The sequence below is a fragment of the Terrapene carolina genome, unplaced genomic scaffold (genome assembly GCF_002925995.2).
Source record: "Terrapene carolina triunguis isolate 2854851 unplaced genomic scaffold, T_m_triunguis-2.0 Scaffold42, whole genome shotgun sequence".
NCBI lineage: Eukaryota > Metazoa > Chordata > Testudines > Emydidae > Terrapene > Terrapene triunguis.
The window spans coordinates 65,863,354-65,887,275 of record NW_020664393.1 but is presented as its reverse complement, the minus strand read 5'-3'; the positions used below and the strand labels follow the sequence as shown (position 1 = coordinate 65,887,275).

Here is a 23,922-nt window from a genome sequence, read left to right as displayed (position 1 = left end):
GCAGGTGGATTTAGTGCTGGTCAGGGCCGGCTCCAGGTTTTTTGCCACCCCAAGCAAAAAAAAAAAGGGGGGGGGGGGGGGGGCGGGGGGCGCAAGCAAAAAAAAAAAAAAAAAAAAAGCCAGAGTGCCGCCCTTTGAAAAGGGCCGCCCCAAGCACATGCTTGGAACGCTGGTGCCTAGAGCCGGCCCTGGTGCTGGTGCAAGGTGTCAGATTGACAGGCAGTGGGAACAATGTCACTTGCAGGACAGCAGCCTGCTAACCTTTCCACACACATTGCTCTACTAGCATGTCTCCTAGGGACTCAGCCTCTTGGGGCAGCAGGGATATTTCAAGGCAGGTCAACACTAAAAACGCTGCATCGGCGCAGCTGCACGGATGCAGTTGTGCTGCTGTAGAGCTTAAGTGAAGTCGCTCCTATGCTGACAGGAAAGCTTCTACCATCGATGTGGCTAATCCACCTCCCGGAGAGCTGGTAGCTATGCTGACAGGAGAAGATCTCCCGTCGACATAGCATTGTCTACACAGGACGTTAGGTCAGTATAACTATATTGCTCACGCGTGTGGATTTTTCACACCCCTGAGCAGGAGAGAGGTGTGGGGAATAGGGGGTGGGCGGGGAGCTTGGGTGTACAGGGCTGCCATGGTGGGGAGAGATGCCTCTCCCCTGGCCTCAGACCTGGAGCTGCTGCGGTGGGGAAAGACGCTCTTCCCCAGCCCCAGGGCTGCTGCGGGGAGAGAGGGCTGGGGGGAGTCCTCTCTCCCCGCTGCAGCCCCGGGGCAGCCTGCACCCTAAACACCTCATCTCCGGCCCCACCTCAGAGCCCGTACCCCCAGCCGGAGCCCTCACTCCTCCGCACCCCAACCCTCTGCTCCAGTCCTAAGCCTCCTCCTGCACCCTCAACCCCTCATCCCTGGCCCCACCCCAAGCCCGCATCCCCAGCTGGAGCCCTCACCCCCTAACTCCAACCCTCTGCCCCAGCCCTGAGCCTCCTCCCGCATGCTGAACCCCTCATCCCTAGCCCCTCCCCAAGCCCGCAACCCCAGCTGGAGTCCTCACACCCCAACTCCAACCCTCTGCCCAGTCCTGAGCCCCCTCCCACACTCCGAACCTCTTGGCCCCTCCCTTGCCACACATCAACTCCATATTGGTGCACATAACAAAATTCATTCTGTAGATGGACGGAAAAAATTAGAGGGAACATTGCCTGGGAATAGTTACATAGATGTATATTATGTGTGACTCCCATGTTTGTTTGTTTTTTGGAGGGATGGGGAAGGATGTATGTGTGGTTGGTGTGTTTCTTTGAAAGTGAGATAGTAAAGGCTCAATCCTGAAAACATTGACATCCTTTACTAACTTTATTGCCTGGCCAGTACATATGAGTTTGCAAAATCAGGCCCCAAGTTTTAATAACATATTTTTGGGTTTATTTCATTTCTACAGAAGAACTCATGGTACAGTTTGTGTTTTCATGAGTTCAGCTACTACTGGTGCCAAACAAAAGTGCATCTAGGTCAGGATCAAAGTGCTCCTTTTGTGCTGAACTGCAAATAGTTTCAAACGTGGCTGAATCACCTGCGTGCTGGCAATATTCTGTAGCTCATCAGCGGGCAAAGGTTATTAAGTGGGGGCATAAATCCTTCAGTGACAAATATATTGAGAACAATTATGACACATTTTAGTTAGTGGATTCTTTTATTAAAGGTAATGACACTGGGTGGCACTATTACTAAATTTGTAAAGGCATGCCGGGGGAACTAGTTAAAGTACAAAGAGAACAGATGAGCAGCCTCCTTCAGCTTGTGACATAAGAATACTTCCAATATGCCAAAAACGAACACAAGAGAGAGGAATTTGTAGAGCAATCCTTTGAAACCAGCCAGAAGAAGTTGTAGTCGTGGCCGAGTGGTTAAGGCGATGGACTAGAAATCCATTGGGGTCTCCCCGCGCAGGTTCGAATCCTGCCGACTACGGATTTCTTTTGGCTCCTTTTCCCCCCATGTAATTTAAGGAAACGCCCCCATGGGGCAGAGCCGCCGGAAAACAGGCCGGGGGAACCGGGCCAGCCCAGCACGGAGTCCCTGCGCCGCAGCTGGCTCTTAGCAAGGGAGCGATCTCGGGACTCCGGGCCGGGGGCTGCGCTGTGCGGGGCGGCAGGATGCAGCAGGGCGCGGCGCCGGCCGTGCTGGTCACCAGCAGGTGAGGCGGGGCGGGGAACTTCCCCCGGGCCCGCAGCGGCTCAGGGCAGCTGCCGCTTTGCCGAGGCGCCTCGCTCCTGCGGCCGCAGCCCGCGCTGGGAGACGGCCCCTGGGGGCTGCGGCCTGCGCCTTCCCTCCGCGGGATCTGCCCCGGCAGCCTGGCTCCGACCTGCCGGGGACTCGGCCTTGGCCGGCCGGGGATTTGCGGGCACTGCCGGGGGCTGCGGCGCCCTCATGTTGGAGCCTCCCCCCAGGGCACCCCGCCAGAGCGCTGCCTACAGCCGGCCGCGGCAGAGCCTGGTGCAGCCTCTGTGCCGCCGCGCTGGGGCCTCCGCCGGGCCTGGCTGCCCCGAGCTTCTGGGCTTTCCGGGGAGCCGCGGGCGCTCTGCCTTGCGGGGAGGAGGGGGTGGGTTAGGCAGCACTAGTAGGAATCGGCGGTGATCCCTTTCCACAGTGGAGGTGGGAGATGATCCGAAGGAGATCTGACCGCCTAGCAGTTCTGAATTACCTCCCTCCCTCCCCCTGAAAATGTACCAGGCCAGCTCCCTGCGCTCGAGGCTTTCTCTTTCCCAGATAGCGTAGCCGTTCTAAAACCCCGCCTGGGAGGTCGTTAGTCCCTTTACTGGTATCCAAAGTTATGGGACTGGCAACAAACTCGTGAACATCAAAGGTTTCCGCGCTGACACTTGGGTTTTGGGCTCTGCAAGTGGGAAACACAGAACTATGGCAACAATCCATCTTTTTCTGTGCAGCAGGATTCACTTTACATAACATTAGCCTGCCTCTGAATAGCTGTACAGCCAGGCGAAATTTTCTGCAAAAGCCTGTTATGATGCTGGATGGCAGTGCCAGCACTGCCTTCTTAATCAGTGTAAATTAATCCATTTTAATTTCATCCTGCTAGAAATTCTGGATGTGAGATTACAAGTGAAAAATGTGTGGTTTCCTTAAAGTGTTCGAGCTTCGCTGCAGCTGTAGAGTACAGCTATCTACCGCTATAGAGTAGTGTATAAATTCATCAACATTATTTATTTATCATCATGGAGCTGGGAAGGGCACAGGCTGCGTTATGATCGTCTTTGTGGCCGTAGGTAATGCACCTAAAACAATTTTACAAATGTGTGATTAGACAAATAATATTCTGAAAGTAAACATTGCTCACTCTTCAGTAAGAGCCTAATCCTGCCAGGTGCTGAGGGCATTTGGCTGCTCCTCAGTCAAGAGGATAATAATAATAATGAATAATATAAACCTAATTTCTTTTTATAAGAAAAGTTTAGAATTTGTAGAACGCAGCAAAAATTGCGGAGTTCCTAAAATTGTGGGATTGGCATGTTTGTTTGCATGCTTGTTGGAGAATGAGTATGTTTCAAGGTACAGTAGAAATACCATCTTTTTGTTCTGTGTTTGGACAGCACCTCCCACAATGTGATCCTGATCCATGAGCAGGTATCCTTGTTGCAACCATACAAATAATAAATAAATAATCTTGTAAATTATGTATAGGAAAAAATCTGCATCTGCTTTTGATAGTACCCATTATCAGATGTGCATAGACCAGCCTTCATCTTTATTTCTGTTTATATTCTACCGTAAGCTTGGTGATATTTAACTAGGCAGCGTGCCTAGCGGCTTGAGCACTGGTCTGGGGGGGAGACCAAAGTTGTGTCAGTATATAGAACATTATATGTGATTATATCTTATCCGGCAAAGTCTGGGCAGGATGAAGTGGACGATATATTGGCGCGTATAGACCCCTGACAAGTCTGTGTGGGGTACCAAGGTCTGGTGGCGGGCAACTGCATCCCTTATCCCATAACAAATGATGCCCCTGTTTACTACTATGAGTAGTCCTACTGATATCAATGGAATGACTCATGGTAAAGTTTAAGCATTTCTCTAATGTTGCAGGGTCGGGGCCTTGGATTGTAAACTCTTCTGGGCAGGGATCGTCTCTTACTCAGTGTAATTATAGAAGGCCGAGCATGGTGGGACCTCTGGGTGCTACCAAAATTAAATTAATAACAATACTGATAGATCCAAAATGTGCTAGGGACATTCATTTTGAAACTTAGGCAATTCAAAAACTCTAAAGTCGCTTCAGATAATGCATCTTCCTGAATTTCCCTGCCAGTTCTTGTGGTTTTAGGATCACAATTTCCTAATTAAAAATAAATAAATAAATAAAATTCTCTCTCCTGTTTCTGTGGGAGAGGTTTGCCCAAATAATGGAAACTGCACATGGGAAACGATGATGAAACTGACCATATGCAAAGTGCTGTCAAAGGCACAAAGTTAACAAACTGCAAACAAAAATATCATTTCCCTCTCTAAACTCTTTCAGTTATAGTAATCTTAGCTGTTATTTCTAACAATATGAAAAAAGCCCAAAAATCAGTGTGATTTTTTTTTTTGGGTGGATAGCCCTTTAAGAACTCTGATTCAGTAACCCTTGTAATTAAACTAGTGTTTTGAACCCAATACATTTGAAGTCAGTTGCTATCCTAATATACAAGAGTGTTGACAAGCTGCTAGATTACATCTAGACAAAAGAGTTGTTCCATGTTCTGAGGATGCTTGAATAATAGTGGATGGTTTGTCAGTACATTTTGTTTTTCTTATTGTTGGGGGTGGGGAGACGGAGAACAGATTGCTTTATGAATCTGCAATATAGAGATGTGTCTAAGGATTTGTTACCAAAAGCAGAACTTAGTCAAAACTACCAGCCTGCTGAACTGTTGACTAACTCTTACAGCTGCAATCTGAGTGAGTAAGCATTTGGGGAGTGTTGTCTCTAACATAAATCTATATTTAAAACAAAACAAATTTTACTGTCAGATGTCCCTTACTCAGCATTGTTGGCTGCCACTGCTGGAGAAGACACTCCAAATAACAGCCATAATTTATATGTGAAAGAAGCAATCTTTTGTGCAAACATCTAAGCAGTATGGGCAAAATTCTGTTTTCTTACATCAAGACAACCCTGGTAAAGTCAATGCACCAGTGTAACTGAGAACAGAATTTGGCTTGATTTTAAAATGAGTCTCTGCCAGTGTTCAGAGAAAGAAAAGGGAATTGGGACAAGACAGAATACCACATAAAGCATATAACGTTAGTTACCTAGGGTGAAATCCTGGCCTCAGTGAAGTCAGTGGGGCTAGGATCAGGTTCCTTTTCAACACGATCTTCAAAGAAGGGTGGGTGAGAAATTGGGCTAGTGTGCTTGTTTGTTTTTTTATGATTTATAAAGAAACCTCAGTCTTTTTGTTTAAAAATAATAATTCAACTTGGTTTTTACATTAGAAATTATGTCTTGTCTTCTCGGGTAAACTCATCAGTATTTAAAGAACTAGTTCTATTATGATATCACATAAAAGCACACAGGGAAACCTGACATGTTGAGAGGGGGAGGGATTTATGGTTAGATTATTTAAAACTATTTCCTTTTTGTTTTTTTTAAGCACATTTAAAACTCTAATACCTAATGAACACTTGGAAGAAAGGTGGTCCCTGTTGAAGATTCCACAGCCTGCCTGTAACAATTGAGGCATGAAAACATATAATAAACACCTCTGAGCCTCAAGAAATTCTCAAACAAAACCAGGGAAGACCAGATTTGTCGTTCCTGTTATTTGTAAGAGTAAAAACAAGCAGAAAAAAACATTTAATTCAAAAGAAACTCAATTTTTAACCCCCCCCCCTTTCATTTCACTTTTAAAAAACAGGCAGGGAAGGAAACACAGGGAGATGCATGTTCAAATAATATTTAATGCTATTGATTACAAAAATGCCACTTGATGGACCAAATTTCTTTTTGGTAATAATGTAAAGCTAGAGTTACACTAACAGTGTCAGTAGAATTAGTGTAGATGTACACTGGTGAAACAGGAAAACATCACCATATCTGTGCATAGTGTTTTATTTTCCAGCCAGTGATAATACACTATCTGTTTTGTTGAACACAAAGTTCTCTTTGGCCCTTATAAAATGTCTTGCTTTCTACCAGTGAACAATGGGATGCTGGCATTCCCTCTCCAAAAATATCGTAGATAATTTGGGATTGCTTCTCAGATATGGAACCAGATGGGAGATAATACTGTGGATCCTAAAATGTCAGAAGAAGAAAACAAGTTGAAGTGGGACTAAATGAGCATATTGATTGTGTTCTTGTCTAACTTTTTAAGCATTTTGGAAAACGTGTGTATGTTGAAGCATCTGCCAAATAATTTTAATTTCCTTTTGTGCAAAACATTACCATTGATCTTACTAAGCCAGGTGTCAATGCTCAGTAACATTTCCTTGGTCTGTTGGACTTTACCATTTGCAAATAGTTTCATCTTTGTCTCTTTTTTTTCTTTCAACAAACATAGTTATAGGTGTATTATCTGAGTACTGTACACGACCTTAAATTAAGAACATTTTGACACTAAAATATTGTTAATTGTTTTATATTAAACTTTCTTTTGGCAAACTGAGATAAAGCTGCTCATGGTCTCATTAACATAGCTTTCTTTTGCCTATGACATGATCCCTTTTTCATTAACTTTTAGGACAGTGGGTAATCTTTCCCTGTACACTCTTATCTGAAATATCATTACTGTTGCCTTCTGGCTCTTTGCCTACTTAGCATTTACTGGGTAAAATTCTTCTCTGTATAGTACTTGTGCTTTTCTTTCTTTTTTTAAAGTTCCGTTGAAAAACTAATCATGCTATTTCTAGCATCAACTTTGGATGCTTATAGTCACGGTATTGCTGGTTTCTGTACAGCACGTTGGCATAATTGAAAAGTGTTATCGAAATGAATTTCAAACGTAGGGCTAGATCCTCAGCTGATGTAAATTGGTATATCTCTGTGGCAGTCAAGGGAGCTACAGCAATTTACACCAGCTGAGGATGTGCTCCATGTATTTTTTTTATGCATTGTGTGTACACGTAGTGATACAGCACATACACATGTAGCCATTCTTTTTCTCCCTTCTGAATTACAGTGACTTACTAGGGCTTGTTTAGATTTGAAAGCCGACAGTAGCACAGCTTAAGCGCTTCAGTGTAGACACTCACTACAGCAGTGGTCCTCACACTTTTTCCATTGTGCCCCCCCCCCCCAATAACGGAACCTGTCCGCCCCCATTCCCCCAAGCTGCAGCTGGGAGCAGGGCTAGAGCCACAGCCGGGAGCAGGGCCGGGGCCGGAGCTGTGGCTTGGGGCAGAGCGGGGCTGAGTGTTGCTCCCTCCCTGGCCTTTGTGGAGGCTGACCCAGGCCCCCCCCAATGTTTCTCTGTGCCCCGATAGGGAGGCACATGCCCCACAGTTTAGGGACCACTGCACTACAGTGATGGAGGGATTCTCCCATTGGCATAGTGAATCCACCTCCCCGAGAGGCGGCAGCTAGGTCAACAGAAGAATTCTTCCATCGACCTAGCACTGTCTACGCTAGGGGTTAGGTTGGTTTAAGTGTGTCGCTGGGCTATGTGGATTTTTCACACTCCTGAGCAACGTAGCTGGGTTGACTTAACTTTTGAGTGTAACTTAGCCTTAGAATTATTGCATGTTGACCTACATGTAGATACAGCCTTTCTGGGACTGTCCGAACAGCCAGAACACAGCACCCTGGTGTATACCCTGGAATTTGTAATGTTAAGGAAAATACTGTACTGTACTGCACTATTTAGTGTATTACTTTTTTCCCCCAAACCTCCCTCCATTAATCCTTAACCATACTCCACAACAAAACAATAAAGAACGATCTTGAGAGCACTATCATATTCACATTAGAGAAAGGAAGTTCATTGGCTAGGGCATTTATCTAGGACTCAGGACATCCAAATTCAATTCCCTTCTCTGCCACAGACTTCGTGTGTGACCGGGGCAAGTCACTTAGTCTCTCTGTGCCTCCCTCAGGATAAAATGGGGAGAATACCTCCTAGGGGTTTTGGGAGGGTATAGACTGAGAGGCACGCAGATACTACGTTAATGGGGCCATATAAGTACCTAAAGTAAATAACTGTCTGCTACTTAATCTGTATAAAATATCTTACACTTGCCTTTCATCCTAATGGATAGGAGTTCAAAGTACAAATTGGTATTGAGCTACCACTGAAAAGTAGACACATCTGAGGTAGCAACTGTTTAACTAAGCACGGCAACAATGTACAATGATTAGAACAGGAAGATGAATGATAGTCTTATTGGAAAGTGAATTGGAACATCTTTTATGTCACGTGCATGCCTGGTATCCTCACTGCTCCTATTTGCATTTGAAATGGTGCCGTGGCAACTCAAGATGGTCACTGTGGTTCTATTTGGAAGACGAGTTTCTTTTACTTGGGAATAAACAATTTATATTAATAATATCTAGCATCAGCCCAGCTAAAGTTTGAATCAATTTCTGATTAGCTGGTAGTTCTCAATGCTCTTCTTCATCTCAGCTGCCTAGTTCACTTCATGAGCTACAGCACAATTCCAGTGATCTGAAGAAACCTCTGAAGCACGTAAATCAATCAGTGTAATAAGAGGGAGGGAGACACTTGGAAAGAAGCAAAAAGAACTATGAAATGTGACCTGTTTCCAAACACGTGACCATACTGGATAGCAATGATTAAAACAGAGGCCAAGTTTGCAAGTCCCAGACACAGCTGTTGTTTTAAAACCTACCAAGCAATGTGTAATCCAGTTCTTCTGCAGGCCCAAGCTCTATCAAAACACTAACTTGTCAGTAGGTCTGGCTTTATGATTTGTGGACCCCATGTAAAGACAGGGCCCCAAGCTGTCAGAAAGGGAATGGGCTGGCTGATGAACTGCAGAGTTGAGGCTTTGTCTTCATTGTGTGTGTCTGGTCTACACTAGAAAATTAGATCAACTCGGTGTGAAGAATCCACATACCCACATCCAAGCCAACCTAATCCTTGGTGTAGACAGTGCTAGGCTGACGGAAGAATTTTTCTGTTGACCTAGTTACGGCCTTTCGGAGAGGTGGATTAAATACAGTGAGGGGAAAATCCCTCCCATCACTGGAGTGGGTGTATACACTGAAGCGCTACCCCGGTGCAGCTGCACAGTTAAAGTGTAGACATCGCCTGTGTGTGTGTTTTACAGTGAGATAGCTATTGTGCAATAGTTACATCACTGAAAAATCGTAGTAGAGACAAGGCACTGTAGTTTTTCCTGCCAGGTAGCTAGGTGAGGTCAGCACTGTACTCACCACCCGTGGTTGACCTTGCCTAGTTGCCATGGTAAAACTACAGTGCTTTGCCTCCACTAGGACTTTACAGTAGGATAGCTGATGCACGTTAGTTATCCCATGGTAATAACACACCTTTTTTTATCTGTAAAGACAAAACCTTAGAATCTGATTCTCTCTTTGGCTCTCAAGCACATGTTCACGGGTCTCAGGCTGTCCCTGCTTTCAAGCAGATTCCTGTTTTTTCTGTCCGTGTTCCTTATTTCCTCCTCACTCAGGCAGAACTCTCCAGGTGAAATCCTGGCCCCTTGAAGTTAGTGGCAAAGCTCCCATTGACTTCAATGACCCTGTTTATTGTTAGGATTTAACTTGCAGCCGTTACTGTGGACTTTGCCTGGTTACGGAGTGTTGCATAGGTCTCGTGAATTTTAGCCAGATGAAGCTCTGCTTATACCTCGAGGTGTAAAATCCAGGGATCCTGTTCTCCTGTCCCAGAATATGAGTAACTTTCACTGTAGTTGTAGAATAAGTATAAAATTAGAGAATTAAAGTTAGCTCAAGTTTGGTTAAAGGAATATGTGTTATAAAGAAAGGCCGTGAAAGTAATGAGTTAAAAGGCGAGAAGGAATGAAGTAGGGAGGATGTCTGGTTCAAAGAATCACTAATGAAAACGGGAAATTTCTAAAGAGAAGGACTCTGACTGATAGGGGTGACTGCAGAGGCTTTAAATAAGACAAAGAGAATTTGTTGTAAAAAGAGCCAACATGGGCTTTCCCACTCCACATACCAGCGTTATCTCAAAGGGTACGTCCAGATTACCCGCCGATACAGCGGGTAGCGATCGATTTATCGGGGATCGATATATCGCGTCTCATTAAGACGCGATATATCGATCCCCGAATGCGCTCCCCATCGACTCCGGAACTCCACCGGAGCGAGCGGCGGTAGCGGAGTCGACGGGGGAGCAGCGGCTGTTGATCCCGCGCCGTGAGGACCCAAGGTAAATCGATCTAAGATACTTCGACTTCAGCTACGCTATTCACGTAGCTGAAGTTGCGTATCTTAGATCAATTCCTCCCCCCCCCCCCAGTGTAGACAGGCCCCAATGTTTGGGCTGATGTGAACGCAGGTGCAAAGGAAAAACTGTTGGTCGGCAAGAACGAGGGGAAGAGATAGGGAGGAAAGAGCTTAGGGAGAAATGCTGTTGTAAATCTTACCTGGATTAAGACTGGAAATAAAAGTGAACGGTCTCAAATTGGTTTTTAGCTGAAGTCAGTAATTGGCAATACATCGCCTGTTTGTTAAGGGGTATAAAAAGCAGACTCTTAAAGGGTTCATTACTAATACCTGCTTGACCATGTTGGAGACAACCAATATGGGTCTAAGCACCACTGGGCTTAGCCCTTTTGTAAATCTCTTGATCAAATTCTTATAAATGTTTTGCTACTGTTTGGATGCAGTAAATTGCATATTATTTCTTGCTTATTATTTGGGCTTTTTAGGCATGTTTAGAGCAATTGTATAAATACCATTCAGCCTTTGGATTTAATAAAGGAATTTATGGTTAAATTAGTGTCATGATAATATCCTGCATAAATAATAAATAATTCCAACAGTAGTCAATGGAAGTTATGTGTATACCAGAGAGGAGGATCAGGCCTGGAGGTCCACTCCCGTAATTCACTGTGGCAACAAACAACCTCTGCAGGAATAATAATTTTGGTTGCTTTGGCCCCCATGGTATTTGTAAAGAAAAAGTGTTCTAAGATATCTGAGGGTTCGAAGCCAGCAATGACACTTCAGCCAATGAGACTGAGACTGATGGTCCTTTCTCCATCTCATCTGTGGGTGGAGCATGCAGAAGGTGAGCAAATGGCAGGTAGTTCATTTGTGCACATTTAGGCGATGTGGCCGTGAATATCGGTAGACCTGCTTGAATGCTATGAAAAGTGGTTTTGCTTTGGTTAATTGGGCTTGCTGTTCCTTGCAAAGGGTGCATACATTTTAAATAAGAAACAGAGTAATACAAGGTACAATAGAAGGAATTTCTCAGCAGAATAGAGGATGATTAACGTTTTTACAGATAATCTCAAATAGTATAAAGTGAACATTTAAATTTAATATATATTTAAATGGGATTTAGGTGCTTCTGAAATGGGAGTTAGGTGCTGATCTGCATCTTTAGGCACCTAAATACCTTTGAAAATATGACCCTTAGGCTAAAATCCTGTGGAGGTTCACAACATATTGGAGAAGTTTTGTTTGGCTGCAGCAAATTTAAAGTTTGCAATTAAAAATGAATGCAAAATACTTTTCAGTCTTGATGCTGAAGTGTATCGGTTTTGCAGTATATCTTGTTAAGCTTAGTGTAATCAGTGCTACTCTAAATACGTATACATTACATAAGCAACATTTGTTATTTCTTTCATAGCATAGTTGGTGGTGTCATATTTTCACTAAATAGCAATGGTTTAAGGACCAAATTTAATTCCAGCTCCAAAGCCTATTAAAATTGGAGTCTTTTCATTGAATTCAGGGGACCTTTGATCAAGTGTTCTTTGAGGCAATCAATAAAGGTGTTCCTGTCAGTGCTGTCTATATTTGAACTCACTTTTTGTTTTCGTTCATAGGCAAGTTCAGAATGCTCACACAGGGATAGACTTGTCAGTGCCAGAGTACCAGGAAATCCATGGGAAGATGATGTCCGGCCATGTGGAATATCACATTGTAGCTGTTACCCGACTGGCTGCATTCAAATCAGCAAAGCACAAACCTGAAGATGTGGTTCAGTTTATGGTAAGTAGTTAATCATTGCTGTATTTGATAAAGAAATCTTTTGTTTTTTTTCCCCTCTATCGGCGTTCATTATTTTTATACTGTTGTAATATTACATGTTTGATCATATTCATAATCTTCAATATGACAGGGCAGTCTGGGCTGTTACAGAAATAACAGTACTTTGCATCTATAATTGTGCTTTTCAGCCAAACATTTCAAAGCACTTTACAAAAGTAGATGAATATTATCTCCACATAAGACATGGAGCACAGAGATTTTCTACCCTATCTTCAACATCTTCTGAGGCTACCTATGCTCCCCAAGCTGTTCTTGCTAAGTAATAATGTGAGTTCTTGAATTTAATATGTACTCTACAGTGAGATTGGTCTAATACCCTGTTTATTGTTAGTCATCCTGGCATTTCACCCTTCCTGGGGAAGTCCTAAAGAAAAGCTGATTTATAGGACTGGAATTTTATATATTTTTTGCTCAGTTGTCTCCTGACTTGTTGGAAAATAGTTTGAGCATGTGGAAGTCATTTTAAACCCTGAGTTTGTAGAGTGGTAGGGTATATGCTTCACGTTGGTTTATTGTTGTTATTGTATTACCATAGCACCTTGGACTTAGTCGTAGACAAGGACTCCATTGTGCTAGATACTGTACAAACACAGAACAAAAAGATGGTCCCTGCCCCACGGAGCTGACAATCTAAGTATAGGACAGGCAGAGGAGTAAAATGAGACATTATTGGTCAGCATGACAGGCAGCCTAACCATTGTTAAGTTTTTTTGTAGACATCATGGCAAAGAAGAGCTTTGAGAAGGTTTTGAAGGAGGATAATGAGGTGGCTTTGTGCCTGTCTGTGGGGAGCGCCTCCCAAACATGAGGGGCAGCATAGGAGGAAGCATGAAGGTGCTAATTTGAAAATGTAACAAGAGGGCAGTGGAGACTGGATCATGGGCCTATCAGAGTCAGGAGTCGACCTTTTGACAGTGAATGAGAGATGATAGGTAGGGTGGGGATAAGCTGTAAAGGGCCTTGAAAGTGAAAGCTTATGTTTGATGTGACAGAGAAGGGAATTATTTTGGGGAAGTTTGGCCTGCATTAAATAGGAGATCAGACTAGATGATCACAGTGGTCCGTTCTGGTCATGGAATCTATGAATCTGTGATTCAGGGAGATGGTGACACGAACAAAATGATGGGATTGGAAAATGATCTTTGCAGCAGCATTCTGAATCAGGGCTTTGGAGCTCCGGCTCCGCTCCTGCTCCAGGCAAAAACCTGCAGCTCCACTGCTCCGGAGTTGCTCCGCTCCAAAGCCCTGTTCTGAATAGACATGAGCTGGGCAAGATTGCATTTGTCGAGGCCAGAGAGGAGTAATCAAGACATGAGATGATAAAAGCCTAGATGAGAGTTTTAGCTGTGTGGATGGATAGGAAAGACTGCATTTTTTTGGTGTTAGCTGATGTATTCAACAAAGGGAGTATTAGCTGTAGTTAGTCAATTGAACTGATTGTTTCTGGTCATCAAGTCCTTCAAGGTTTTAGAAGTAATAGAGCTCATCCTCACACACTGAGTTTTTATTCATAGGTTGGAAGAGGAAAACAAGCTTTCCTGATTTTTCAACTCCCAATTGGTTTCCTAACTATGAATGAACAAGTCATTGAACTGAACTAGTTGAATAAACTGAAATGAAGAAAATAGTTTTTCTACACCTGAAAAAGAGGCTACTGCAGCCAAAAGCTGGTTTAACACTTCATAAGAATGTAAGAACAGCCATAGTGGGTCAGACCAATGGTCCATCTAGCCCAGTATCCTGTCTTCTGACAGTGGCCAATACCAGATGCTTCAGAGGGAATGAACAGAACAGACAATCATCAAGATAGCCATTCCCTGTCGTCCACTCCCAGCTTCTGGCAGTCAGAGGCTAGGGATACCCAGAGCATCTCTGACCATCTTGGCTAATAGCTATTGATAGACCTATCCTCCATGAACTTATCTCATTCTTTGTTGAACCTCATTATAGTTTTGGCCTTCACAACATGCCCGGGCAAAGCGCTCCACAGGTTGACTATGCGATGTGTGAGGAAGTACTTCCTTTTGTTAGTTTTAAACCTGCTGCCTATTAATTTCATTGGGTGACCCCAGGTTCTTGTGTTATGTGAAGTTATAAATAACACTTATTCACTTTATCCACACCATTTTATAGACTGCTATCATATCCTATCTTAGTCATTTCTTTTCCAAGCTGAAAAGTCCCAGTCTTTTAAATCTCCCCTCATATGGAAGTTGTTCCATACCCGTAATCATTTTTGTTGCCCTTCTCTGTACCTTTTCCAATTCTAATGTATCTTTTTCTCCATCCTAATCTAGAGAGAGGTCCAAGTCGAAGATGACCCCCAAGTTATGGGCCTGACTGGCAGGCAGGAGGGTGGTGATATTATTACTGCTTGAGAAAAGAGGTAGCAGGCAGGGCTTTTGTGAGGCAGGGGAGATTAAGAACTCCATTTTAGCCTTGTTGAAATTGAACTGACTGCTAGGCATTCACAAGAAGATGTCAGAGAGATCGGCCAAGAAAGAGAGAGGTCTGGAGTAGAAAGGCAGATCTGTGAATTGTCAGCATAGAGATGGTAGCTGAATGTGTGTTTGCAGATGAGAGTGCCCAGAGATAAGGTGGAGGTGGAGAAGAGAAGGGGACCAAAGACAGAGTCCTGTGGAGCCCGCACAGAAAGTTGTCAGGTGGATGAGGAGGATCATCCGAAGGACATGCAGAAGGAGCAATTAGAGAGGATGGAGATGACAGAGTCATGGGAGCCAAGGGAGGACAGAATTTCAACAAGTGGAACATGGTCTGTGGTGTCAAAGGTGGCCGACAGGTCAAGGAGTATGAGTATGGAATATTCGTTCTGAGCTTTGGTTAGCAGGAGGTCATTAGAGACTTTGGAGACAGCGGTTTCAGCAGAGTGAAAAGGGTGGAAGCCAGATCCGAGAGGGTCTAGGGTGGAATTGGAGAAGAGGAATTACAGACAGCAATTATAAGCAGTGTGTTTCAATTAGAGATGAAAGGGAGAAGGCAGATGGGGCAGCAGCAGGAGAGGCAAGTGGAGTCAAAGATAAGTTTTTTGTTGTTTTTTTAAATGAGAGAGACTAAAGCATGCTTGTGTTCTGGGGGGAAAGGGCTAGAGAAGAGCGAGCAGTTAAGGAGACGAGTAAGGGAGGGGGCTGAGAGTGGGTGCAAGGGAGATCTGGGAATGGGATAGGATCACTCTGACAAGTGGAGGGGGTTACAGGAGAAGAGCAGATGAGAAAATTCTGCATCTGACCAGAGGGAAGGCGAAGAGAGTTGTAGGAGGGGATGGGGGAAAAGGAGGAGAGCCAAAGGGCAGGGGAAGGTCACATTGTATATTGTCAGTTTTCTCTTGGCAGAAAATGTTGAGATCCTGTGAGAGGGAGAAGTAGAGGCTGGAGGAGGGAAGGGTTTGAGAAATGAGTCAAAGACGTGAACAGCAGCTGGGATTGCAGGTGTGATATTCAGTTGAGTTGGAGAAGTAGAGTTGCTTAGCTCAGAAGATGGCAGAACTGAAAGAGATGAATGAATTAGTCATGGAGGAAGTCAGCTGGTTTCAGGATTTCTGCCAGAGACGCTCTGCAGCGCGAGAGCAGGAGCAGAGGAAACAGATGTCGGGTTGGCAGGGAAAACTTGTGTAACACTGACAGACCCTGGTCGTCGGCGGGCGGGATCGAACCTGGGATCTCTGGAGCTAAATGCATGAGCCTCTACTTCTATGAAGAGATAACTGGCTCTGTGGATATGCAGAAAGCAGTGGACGTGACATATCTTGATTTTAGCAAAGTTTTTGATACGGTCTCCCACAGTATTCTTGCCAGCAAGTTAAAAAAGTATGGATTGGATGAATGGACTATTAGGTGGATAGAAAGCTGGCTAGACTGTAGGGCTCAACAGGTAGTGATCAACGGCTCGATGTCTAGTTGGCAGCCGGTATCAAGCGGAGTACCCCAGGAGTTGGTCCTGTGGCCGGTTTTGTTCAACATATTTATTAATGATCTGGATGATGGGATGGATTGCACCCTCAGCAAGTTCGCAGATGACACTAGGCTGAGGGGAGAGGTAGATACGCTGGAGGGTAGGGATAGGGTCCAGAGTGACCTAGAGAAATTGGAGGATTGGGTCAAAAGAAATCTGATGAGGTTCAACAAGGACAAGTGCAGAGTCCTGCACTTAGGAAGGAAGAATCCCATGCACCGCCACAGGCTAGGGACCGACTGGCTAAGCAGCAGTTCTGCAGAAAAGGACCTGGGGATTACAGTGGATGAGAAGCTGGATATGACTCAGCAGTGTGTCCTTGTTGCCAAGAAGGCTAACGGCATATTGGGCTGCATTAGTAGGAGCATTGCCAGCAGATTGAGGGAAGTGATTATTCCCCTCTATTCAGCACTGGCGAGGTCACATCTGGAGTATTGCGTCCATCTTTGGGCTTCCCACTACAGAAAGGATGTGGACAAATTGGAAAGTCCAACTGAGGACAACGAAATTGATCAGGGGGCTGGGGCACATGACTTACGAGGAGAGGCTGAGGGAACTGGGCTTGTTTAATCTGCAGAAGAGAAGAGTGAGGGGCGATTTATTAGCAGCCTTCAACTACCTGAAGGGGGGTTCCAAAGAGGATGGAGCTCGGCTGTTCTCAGTGGTGGCAGATGACAGATCAAGGAGCAATGGTCTCAAGTTGCAGTGGGGGAGGTTTAGGTTGGTTATTAGGAAACACTATTTCACTAGGAGGGTGGTGAAGCACTGGAATGGGCTACCTACGGAGGTGGTGCAAACTTTATCCTTTGAGGTTTTTAAGGCCTAGCTTGACAAAGCCCTGGCTGAGATGATTTAGTTGGGGATTGCTCCTGCTTTGAGCAGGGGGTTGGACTACATGACCTCCTGAAGTCTCTTCCAATCCTAATCTTCTATGATTCTATGATTCTACTGCATGAGCTAAAAGACATATAGCTGTTAGCGAAGGCTGTAGAGCAGACTCATTAATCTCTCTCTCTAAGTGGTCTTGGTGCCACTAGAGGGGACAGAACACCACACCCAGGAGGTGTGTGGGTTACACTTGCAATGGGGGAGAGAGGCAAAAGACTCAAGGATGGAGGAGAGTGAAGCATGGAGAGAATCAATAACAATATCAGTGGAAGAGACTAGGGAGGGAGGGCTGAGAGCAAATGAGAAGTCATCAACACTGATAGACTGGAAGGCACAGAAAGGCTGAGTGGCAGGGCGTGAGGGAAGGGGCTGATGGGAGATGTTGAAAGAGATTAGGTGATGGTCAGAGAGGTGGACCTTAGTCTTTACCAGTCTCTGCCCTCTTTTGCTAAGTTGAGTGAAGAGCCCTTTTTGTGAGTGAGAGAGCTGAACAAGAACTACAGGTCAAATTAAGAGGTGTGGGCGAGGAAACATATAGCTAGGGGGTTGGATAGGTCATCAGCATGGGGTTGAAGTCACCAAGGATGAGTGTGGGAGATTGTGAGGAAAGGGAGAGAGAGAGAGAGCAAGGAATCAAAATCAGAAAAGAAGGCTGATGGGGAGGAGTTGGGCGATGTTAGATGACAGTGACATGGAGGGGGGAGGAACAGTGAGAAAGGGGAAGAGGGAAGGTTTGGAAGCAGCAGGAATAGGAGAGGAGAAGCCCTACAGCCCCACCACCATCTGATGTAAGGTGGGGACTGTGAGAGAAGAAGAGGCCTCTATAAGAGAGTGCAGCTGCAGTGTCAGATGGAGGGATGCAGGTCTCTGTGAGAACCAGGAGCTGGAGGGAGGGAGATATGAAGAGATTGTGGATGGTTGTGTTTTTTTAGCGATGGACTGGGCAAAGGGGTGGAGGTGGCGGCGGCATGTGTAACAGAGATGTCAGTTTTCCGTCATATCCTTGGGAGATCATATTGAATTAAGTTTAAGTATCTTTGGGGTCCATTGTAGTAAATGAATAGCTTATGTCTTATTGTGGGTCAGGATTGTATGTAACCTCTCAAATGGAGAGATGTGACGATGTGAAACGTGGGGTTCTATATGGAACGATGTGCCAGACAAGAATGGACTTTTGGAACAAAAACGAAGTGGTTTTCCTGGGGAATATCTAGGGGGAGGTGAATGCAAAGTCCCCACCTCCGTTTATGCAAAACCCCAGCCTTTTGAAGCTACATCCTGGGGAGGGGGCCATTATCTTCTCATCACAGCTCAATGAGGGCAAGATCAAAGGCCCAAGCTATATAAATGAAAGACCGCACTATTCATGGTAGTTCTGGTTCTGAATCTGAGACAGTTATGAACTTATCACCAAGTTGTGGGTTTTGAAGGAATGATATCTACCAGAGCCCAAGGCAGGAGTTGGGGTGACCTCTGATAAGCTCTTTAGCATGTGTGTAGGCTCTTTTATTGTTTTTAATATGTTTTCTCTGTAATGCTTTCACCTTAACAATAAATGTACTTGCTTAGAAAGAACTCTAACTGCAGGGAGTACACTGTGTTGAAGAGAAAGCAAAGCGCAGACACTGGCCTGTTTAGGCAGTCTGGCTTGCTGGGAATATTACATTGTAGGCAGGGAACTGCACAACCTTGTAAGGGAGAGATATGCGGGTCTCTGCTCAAGACAGGAGCAGTCAGCCTAGAGTGGGTCCTTCAAAGGACCACAGAGGGATTGGTGCAGATGCCCTGAACTGTGACAGTGGGGTAACAGCTTTTTATTGACTTGTTCTACAAGATATACTGTGTGCGTATAATCAAAACTACTTTAACAAGGAAGACCTATTTCACTTACAAATGTGAAATACTCTAGCCCTACCATTTCTTTGATTTGAACAATATAACTTTAGCTATTAACCTGCAGTTTACATGTGTGTGTGTTTGCATAGCATTCGGTATCAGTACATTTAAAATGCAGTGTTCATATTGAGTATCAGCACGAGCAGTTCGCTTCCAAGCTGAGTCTTCAAATCAGAGTCTTTGTGAATCTGAAGTTATTTAAACACTTCCGTTTGTAAAGCACTGCAGATTGTAGTGTGGGCTGTGGATAAGCATTAACCTTGGGGTCACACTTGCTAAACTAAAGGAAAACTCAGCTGTGTTTCCTTTTAAAGTTCGGAATGTTCTCGGTACATAGAAACAATGGAGTTGCTTTATTTTTAAAACTGAATCATAGCGGCCATTGAGAAGGTAAAGCTTAATTATTGCACACAAACTGCCATTTTCTGGGGCAGAGATACACCGGCTTCTCTTATCGCAAATGCGTTTCTACTGCTCACACCTTGTCTTTCCAGAAGTCCTCCACTGCCCACTCTCCTTTTAGAACGCACCCAGCCGTTGATGTTTTGTTTTATGTATCAGCCTAATACTCAGTGTAATTACATATTAGTTCACAATTTAATTTGCTGATGAAGTTTATTAAATGCTAAAATAGCCCTGCCCTTACTGTCTTGTTGTCTTACATACAAAATGCAGCTTTATTATGTCTGCACCACACACTAATAGTTCTCTGTCTCTCTGTATGTATGTATATTTTATCTGTGCATGTATGCAAATTTTGGCCTAAAATCTCCTTGTGACTTGGTATCCCATCTGTGAATGTGGCATAACATTTCCCCACTTTAGAGGGCTGTTGTGAAGATAAGTTCATCGTTTGTGGAGCACTCAAATTCTAGGAGATAAATGCAGCTGAAAAGCCCATGGGGTAATAAAACAATTCCACACTCAGTGCAGCAGTTGGTTGGTGTGCAGTAAATAAGACGTGGGGCCACATGTTGCTGAAAAGAAATATTGAGCCTCATCCTATTTGCACTTAATGAGGCAGGGTGGAAAATATAGCATGTGATCATGTAACTATCATAATACTGAGGCACAAGATTGCAGGGACAACCTTAATTACATCTTAACTTCTTATCTTTTGAGTACTTGACTTTGCAACCTGGGATTGGAATCTCTGTAAAAAGAGATTATTATAGAATATCAGGGTTGGAAGGGACCTCAGGAGGTCATCTAGTCCAACCCCCTGCTCAAAGCAGGACCAATTCCCAACTAAATCATCCCAGCCAGGGCTTTGTCAAGCCTGACCTTAAAAACCTCTAAGGAAGGAGATTCCACCACCTCCCTAGGGAACCCATTCCAGTCTAGATCCATCCTCTTTTGAACCCTCTTTCAGTTAGTTAAAGACTGCTATCAAATCCCCCCTCATTCTTCTCTTCTGCAGACTAAATAATCCCAGTTCCCTCAGCCTCTCCTCATAAGTCATGTGCTCCAGCACCCTAATCATTTTTGTTGCCCTCCGCTGGACTCTTTCCAATTTTTCCACATCCTTCTTGTAGTGTGGGGCCCAAAACTGGACACAGTACTCCAGGTGTGGCCTCACCAATGTCGAATAGAGGGGAATGATCACATCCCTCGATCTGCTGGCAATGCCCCTACTTATACAGCCCAAAATGCCTTTAGCCAAAGCCTGCAATTGTTTCAATTCAAAGGCCACAATGCCAGGCCTCCATTTTCCTGTAGTATGAAGAAGTGCTTTTTAAAAATGGAAAACACAGTTCAAATGTGCATACTGTAAAATACTATAAAATGAAGAGTAGTACTCAGAAAGCTGTTGGGCAGTGAGTTAAGGACACACCATGTCTTCTGCACACTGAACTCCTTGTGAACAAAAAGCACAAGAGCATGAGTTTGGGACAAAGGCTTTGTTGTGGGGTGTGCCTGTCCTATAGTGCCCTCTGCTGACCTAATGAGGCCCTGCAGGCACTCCCTGCTCCGGGGCCCCTTAACAACTGCCCAGGGCTGCCCGGCCCTCCTGCTTCTTGGGGCTTGTAGTTTCAGTCCTGGGCTCTCTGGCCAGAAGTTTCTCCCTTTGGGCTCAGGGTTGCACAGCCCCCCACCTTGTGGCCTGTGGTCTCTGGGAGTTCCTCTCTCTTTAGAGAGGTGGTTTCTCTGAGAACACTTCACTGAAACTGAGCCCTGAAGGCCTTTTATCAGGCCCAAATGCACCTTATTCAATTAACTGCCTACACAGGCTCTTTAAATTAGCTTCTCACAGTAGCGGGGGGCTGGCGGGCGGTACTTAACTTCACATACATCTTGATAACTTCACTGGGATTCCTCATGTGTATCACTTGTAGGGTTGGAGCCAAAGTTTCAGTCTCCACCTTGAACTTCCGGGCAGTTTTCTTACTCTTCCAGCTATTTCAGCATGTTTTTATTCCTGATAAATTTATGTGTTTCTAGCAATAAAATCCTTCTTCCTAAAGTGCATGCTGTCTTTTCAAAATGAATGTTGTAAATAGGACCCCTGTCATGCAAATACGTTTGTGCTTAGTTTCATTCAGATGAGTAGTCTCTTTGAAGTTGATTAGCCAGAGTCTTAGATGGTGTGAATTCTATTTAAGCCAATTATGCCAGTTTACACCATCTGAGAATCTGGCCAAAGGATACTACTTGCATGAGTAAAGTTAAGCATGTATATAAGTGTTTGCAGAATTGGGGCCTAGAAGAATCATAGGTAATAGGAGAAAATCGTTTGAACCACATATTACAGATTAATAGTATTGATTTTTATTTATTTGCTAGAATAAAAAAAGATATTTAGATATTTAATCCTGAGTCTGGTACATGATAGACTATTCCAGCAGAGGGCACTTAAGCACTGTCTCAAATTATTTTGCATGGTGTAATAACATGCAGACTTTCAAGTAGCAAATTAGTATGCTTGGGATAGAGTATTTAGCACATTCTGTGTGCTGTATTGCACATGATGGTTGGTTGTTGTGGGAAGCCTACAGGGATTTTCAATGGTTTAATTAGTAATAGTGTACGAGGGTGCGCATTTGCTCTAAATTCAATAGTGTAAACACAAATTGAGATTTATGAAAAATGTGCACATTTGGTTTGCATAGGAAGATTAACATTTTCTGGGGTGAAGAGAAAAAAAGTAATATTTAAGGTTTTTTTGTCTCATCCCAATGCTCAGTTTTGAATTTGAATGTAATATTTTGGGGGGTAGTTCTATGGATTAGTTGCTCTTTCATATTACTTTAATAAATTAACTTGCTACTTATTACAATTAATTCTACATTTGACATATTGTGCACATCATTGAAGAACAATATCTGTTTTTTTGGAGAAGAAACGAGGAATCTCCTGTCCCCGCTCTGGCTATGTCTACACTGCAGAGCCTATGCCACAGCCCCCAGTGTAGACGCAACATATGCCAACAGAAGGAGGAGTTCTGCCGGTAAAGTGTAACTCTTCTACCAGTGGCCTTTGGCAGCAACAAGGGCTGGGTCCTTATTTTAGGGGATTCTCTGCAGTTTCTTAATTTTTGGCTCGAACATCCACCAAGTGATCACTACCTATAACCACTCTAAGTACCTTTACTAGGCAAATCTGTACCCGCTTGCAAGCACAGAGGTTTAAACAAACAAACTTCATTTGGGAGGGGAGGGTGTGGAGGAGAAAAGGGAAAGGCCAGGTTGAATGGGACAAACATTTACAATTTCACACCTTCTACCACCGTTTACCCCAGGGTGCATAAGTCACAGTCCCAAACAATTGGACCCTGAATGGCTGATGCACTTTGTTCTGCCTTCCAGCCTCCCACTCTCAGTTCATGGTTCCCCAGCTTCCATACTTACAGTCTGTGATTCCAAGAGTTCAGGAAAATCAGAGTCCCTGTTTTGTAGGCAGCTCTGGGGCTCTACCACCCCTCCTGCTTTATTGATTTCAGCACCTAGGACAGGCAGACCTCATCCTAGTTGCTAAGCTGACACAGACTGTTGCTACAAATTCCTCTGCTCTCGCTGTAGTGCGCTCTGTTGCTCTCACTCTGCTGCTAGAAGCTGTGACCTGTGGGTGAAACCAACTGCTGCTTTTCTTTGCCTATTGGGTGCTATGGCTGGGCCCAACTCCAACTTTTCTTTGCCTGCTGCTCAGATGACCAGAACTGCGGCTGGGCTCTGGCCTCTGCTTGCCACTGGTAGGAACCTTAGGTGAGCTCTGCTCACATAAGGCAATGATAGGTCTTAGCACAGCAATTTCAGATACAAGGGTTTCAGTGGTTTTAAGAATCCATCCAGCCTTTGTACTTCTGTCCCCTGGGTCTGTCTGTCCCGGCCTCTTACCCCACCCCGGCAAACATTGGCTTAATCAGGGTGATTCTTCCCCAGTCATTGTCCAGGCTTTGTGTAGGTGGGTTCCCAACAGGGTAATCTCAAAAATTATGGGCCCCAAGTACAAAACTTGGGTCAAATTATACCCCCGTGTTCTCAAAGTACCTGGTGTTTATATGTAAATGAGATACTGTCTCAGTTGACACCCCTTGCTGTCCAGCAGATGAGGAATTGCCTCACTCAGTCTTCTTTTTCTGGCTGAAGTAAATGTAGAGCAACTACTATAGTTTTACATTAAGATGGTTAAGCCAGATAATTGTGTCTGGAGTAGCAGAGTGTATTGCTGTGATGCCTCCTTCGTATTTGTGGGCATTGAGTTCCTTATGTAGATACTTATAGACTATAATCAAGGCACCCCTTAATCTTCTGTTATGCTAAATAGATTGAGCTCTTTGAGTCTGTCACTATAAGACATGTTTTCTAATCCTTTTATTGTTCTTGTGGCTCTTCTTTGAACTCTGTCTAATTTATCAACATCCTTCTTGAATTGTGAGCACCAGAACTGGGCACAGTATTGCAGCAGCGGTCACACCAGTGCCAAATACAAAGGT

At 44.3% G+C, this 23,922-nt stretch overlaps 1 protein-coding gene and 1 non-coding gene across 2 annotated transcripts in view; both read left to right on the top strand.

Annotated features, from left to right (window-relative positions):
• The first annotated feature begins 1,807 nt into the window (after positions 1-1,807).
• HS1BP3 (HCLS1 binding protein 3) overlaps positions 1,808-23,922 on the top strand; it is a 67,912-nt gene continuing 45,797 nt past the window's right edge. The window contains exons 1-2 of the mRNA XM_024200601.2: positions 1,808-2,201; positions 12,011-12,176. Of these exons, the coding sequence (XP_024056369.1) occupies positions 2,161-2,201; positions 12,011-12,176 (207 nt within the window). The 5' untranslated portion in view covers positions 1,808-2,160. The remainder of the gene's footprint in view (positions 2,202-12,010; positions 12,177-23,922) is intronic.
• TRNAS-AGA lies at positions 1,894-1,975 on the top strand. The gene has a single exon. It is a non-coding gene; the product is annotated as a tRNA-Ser (tRNA).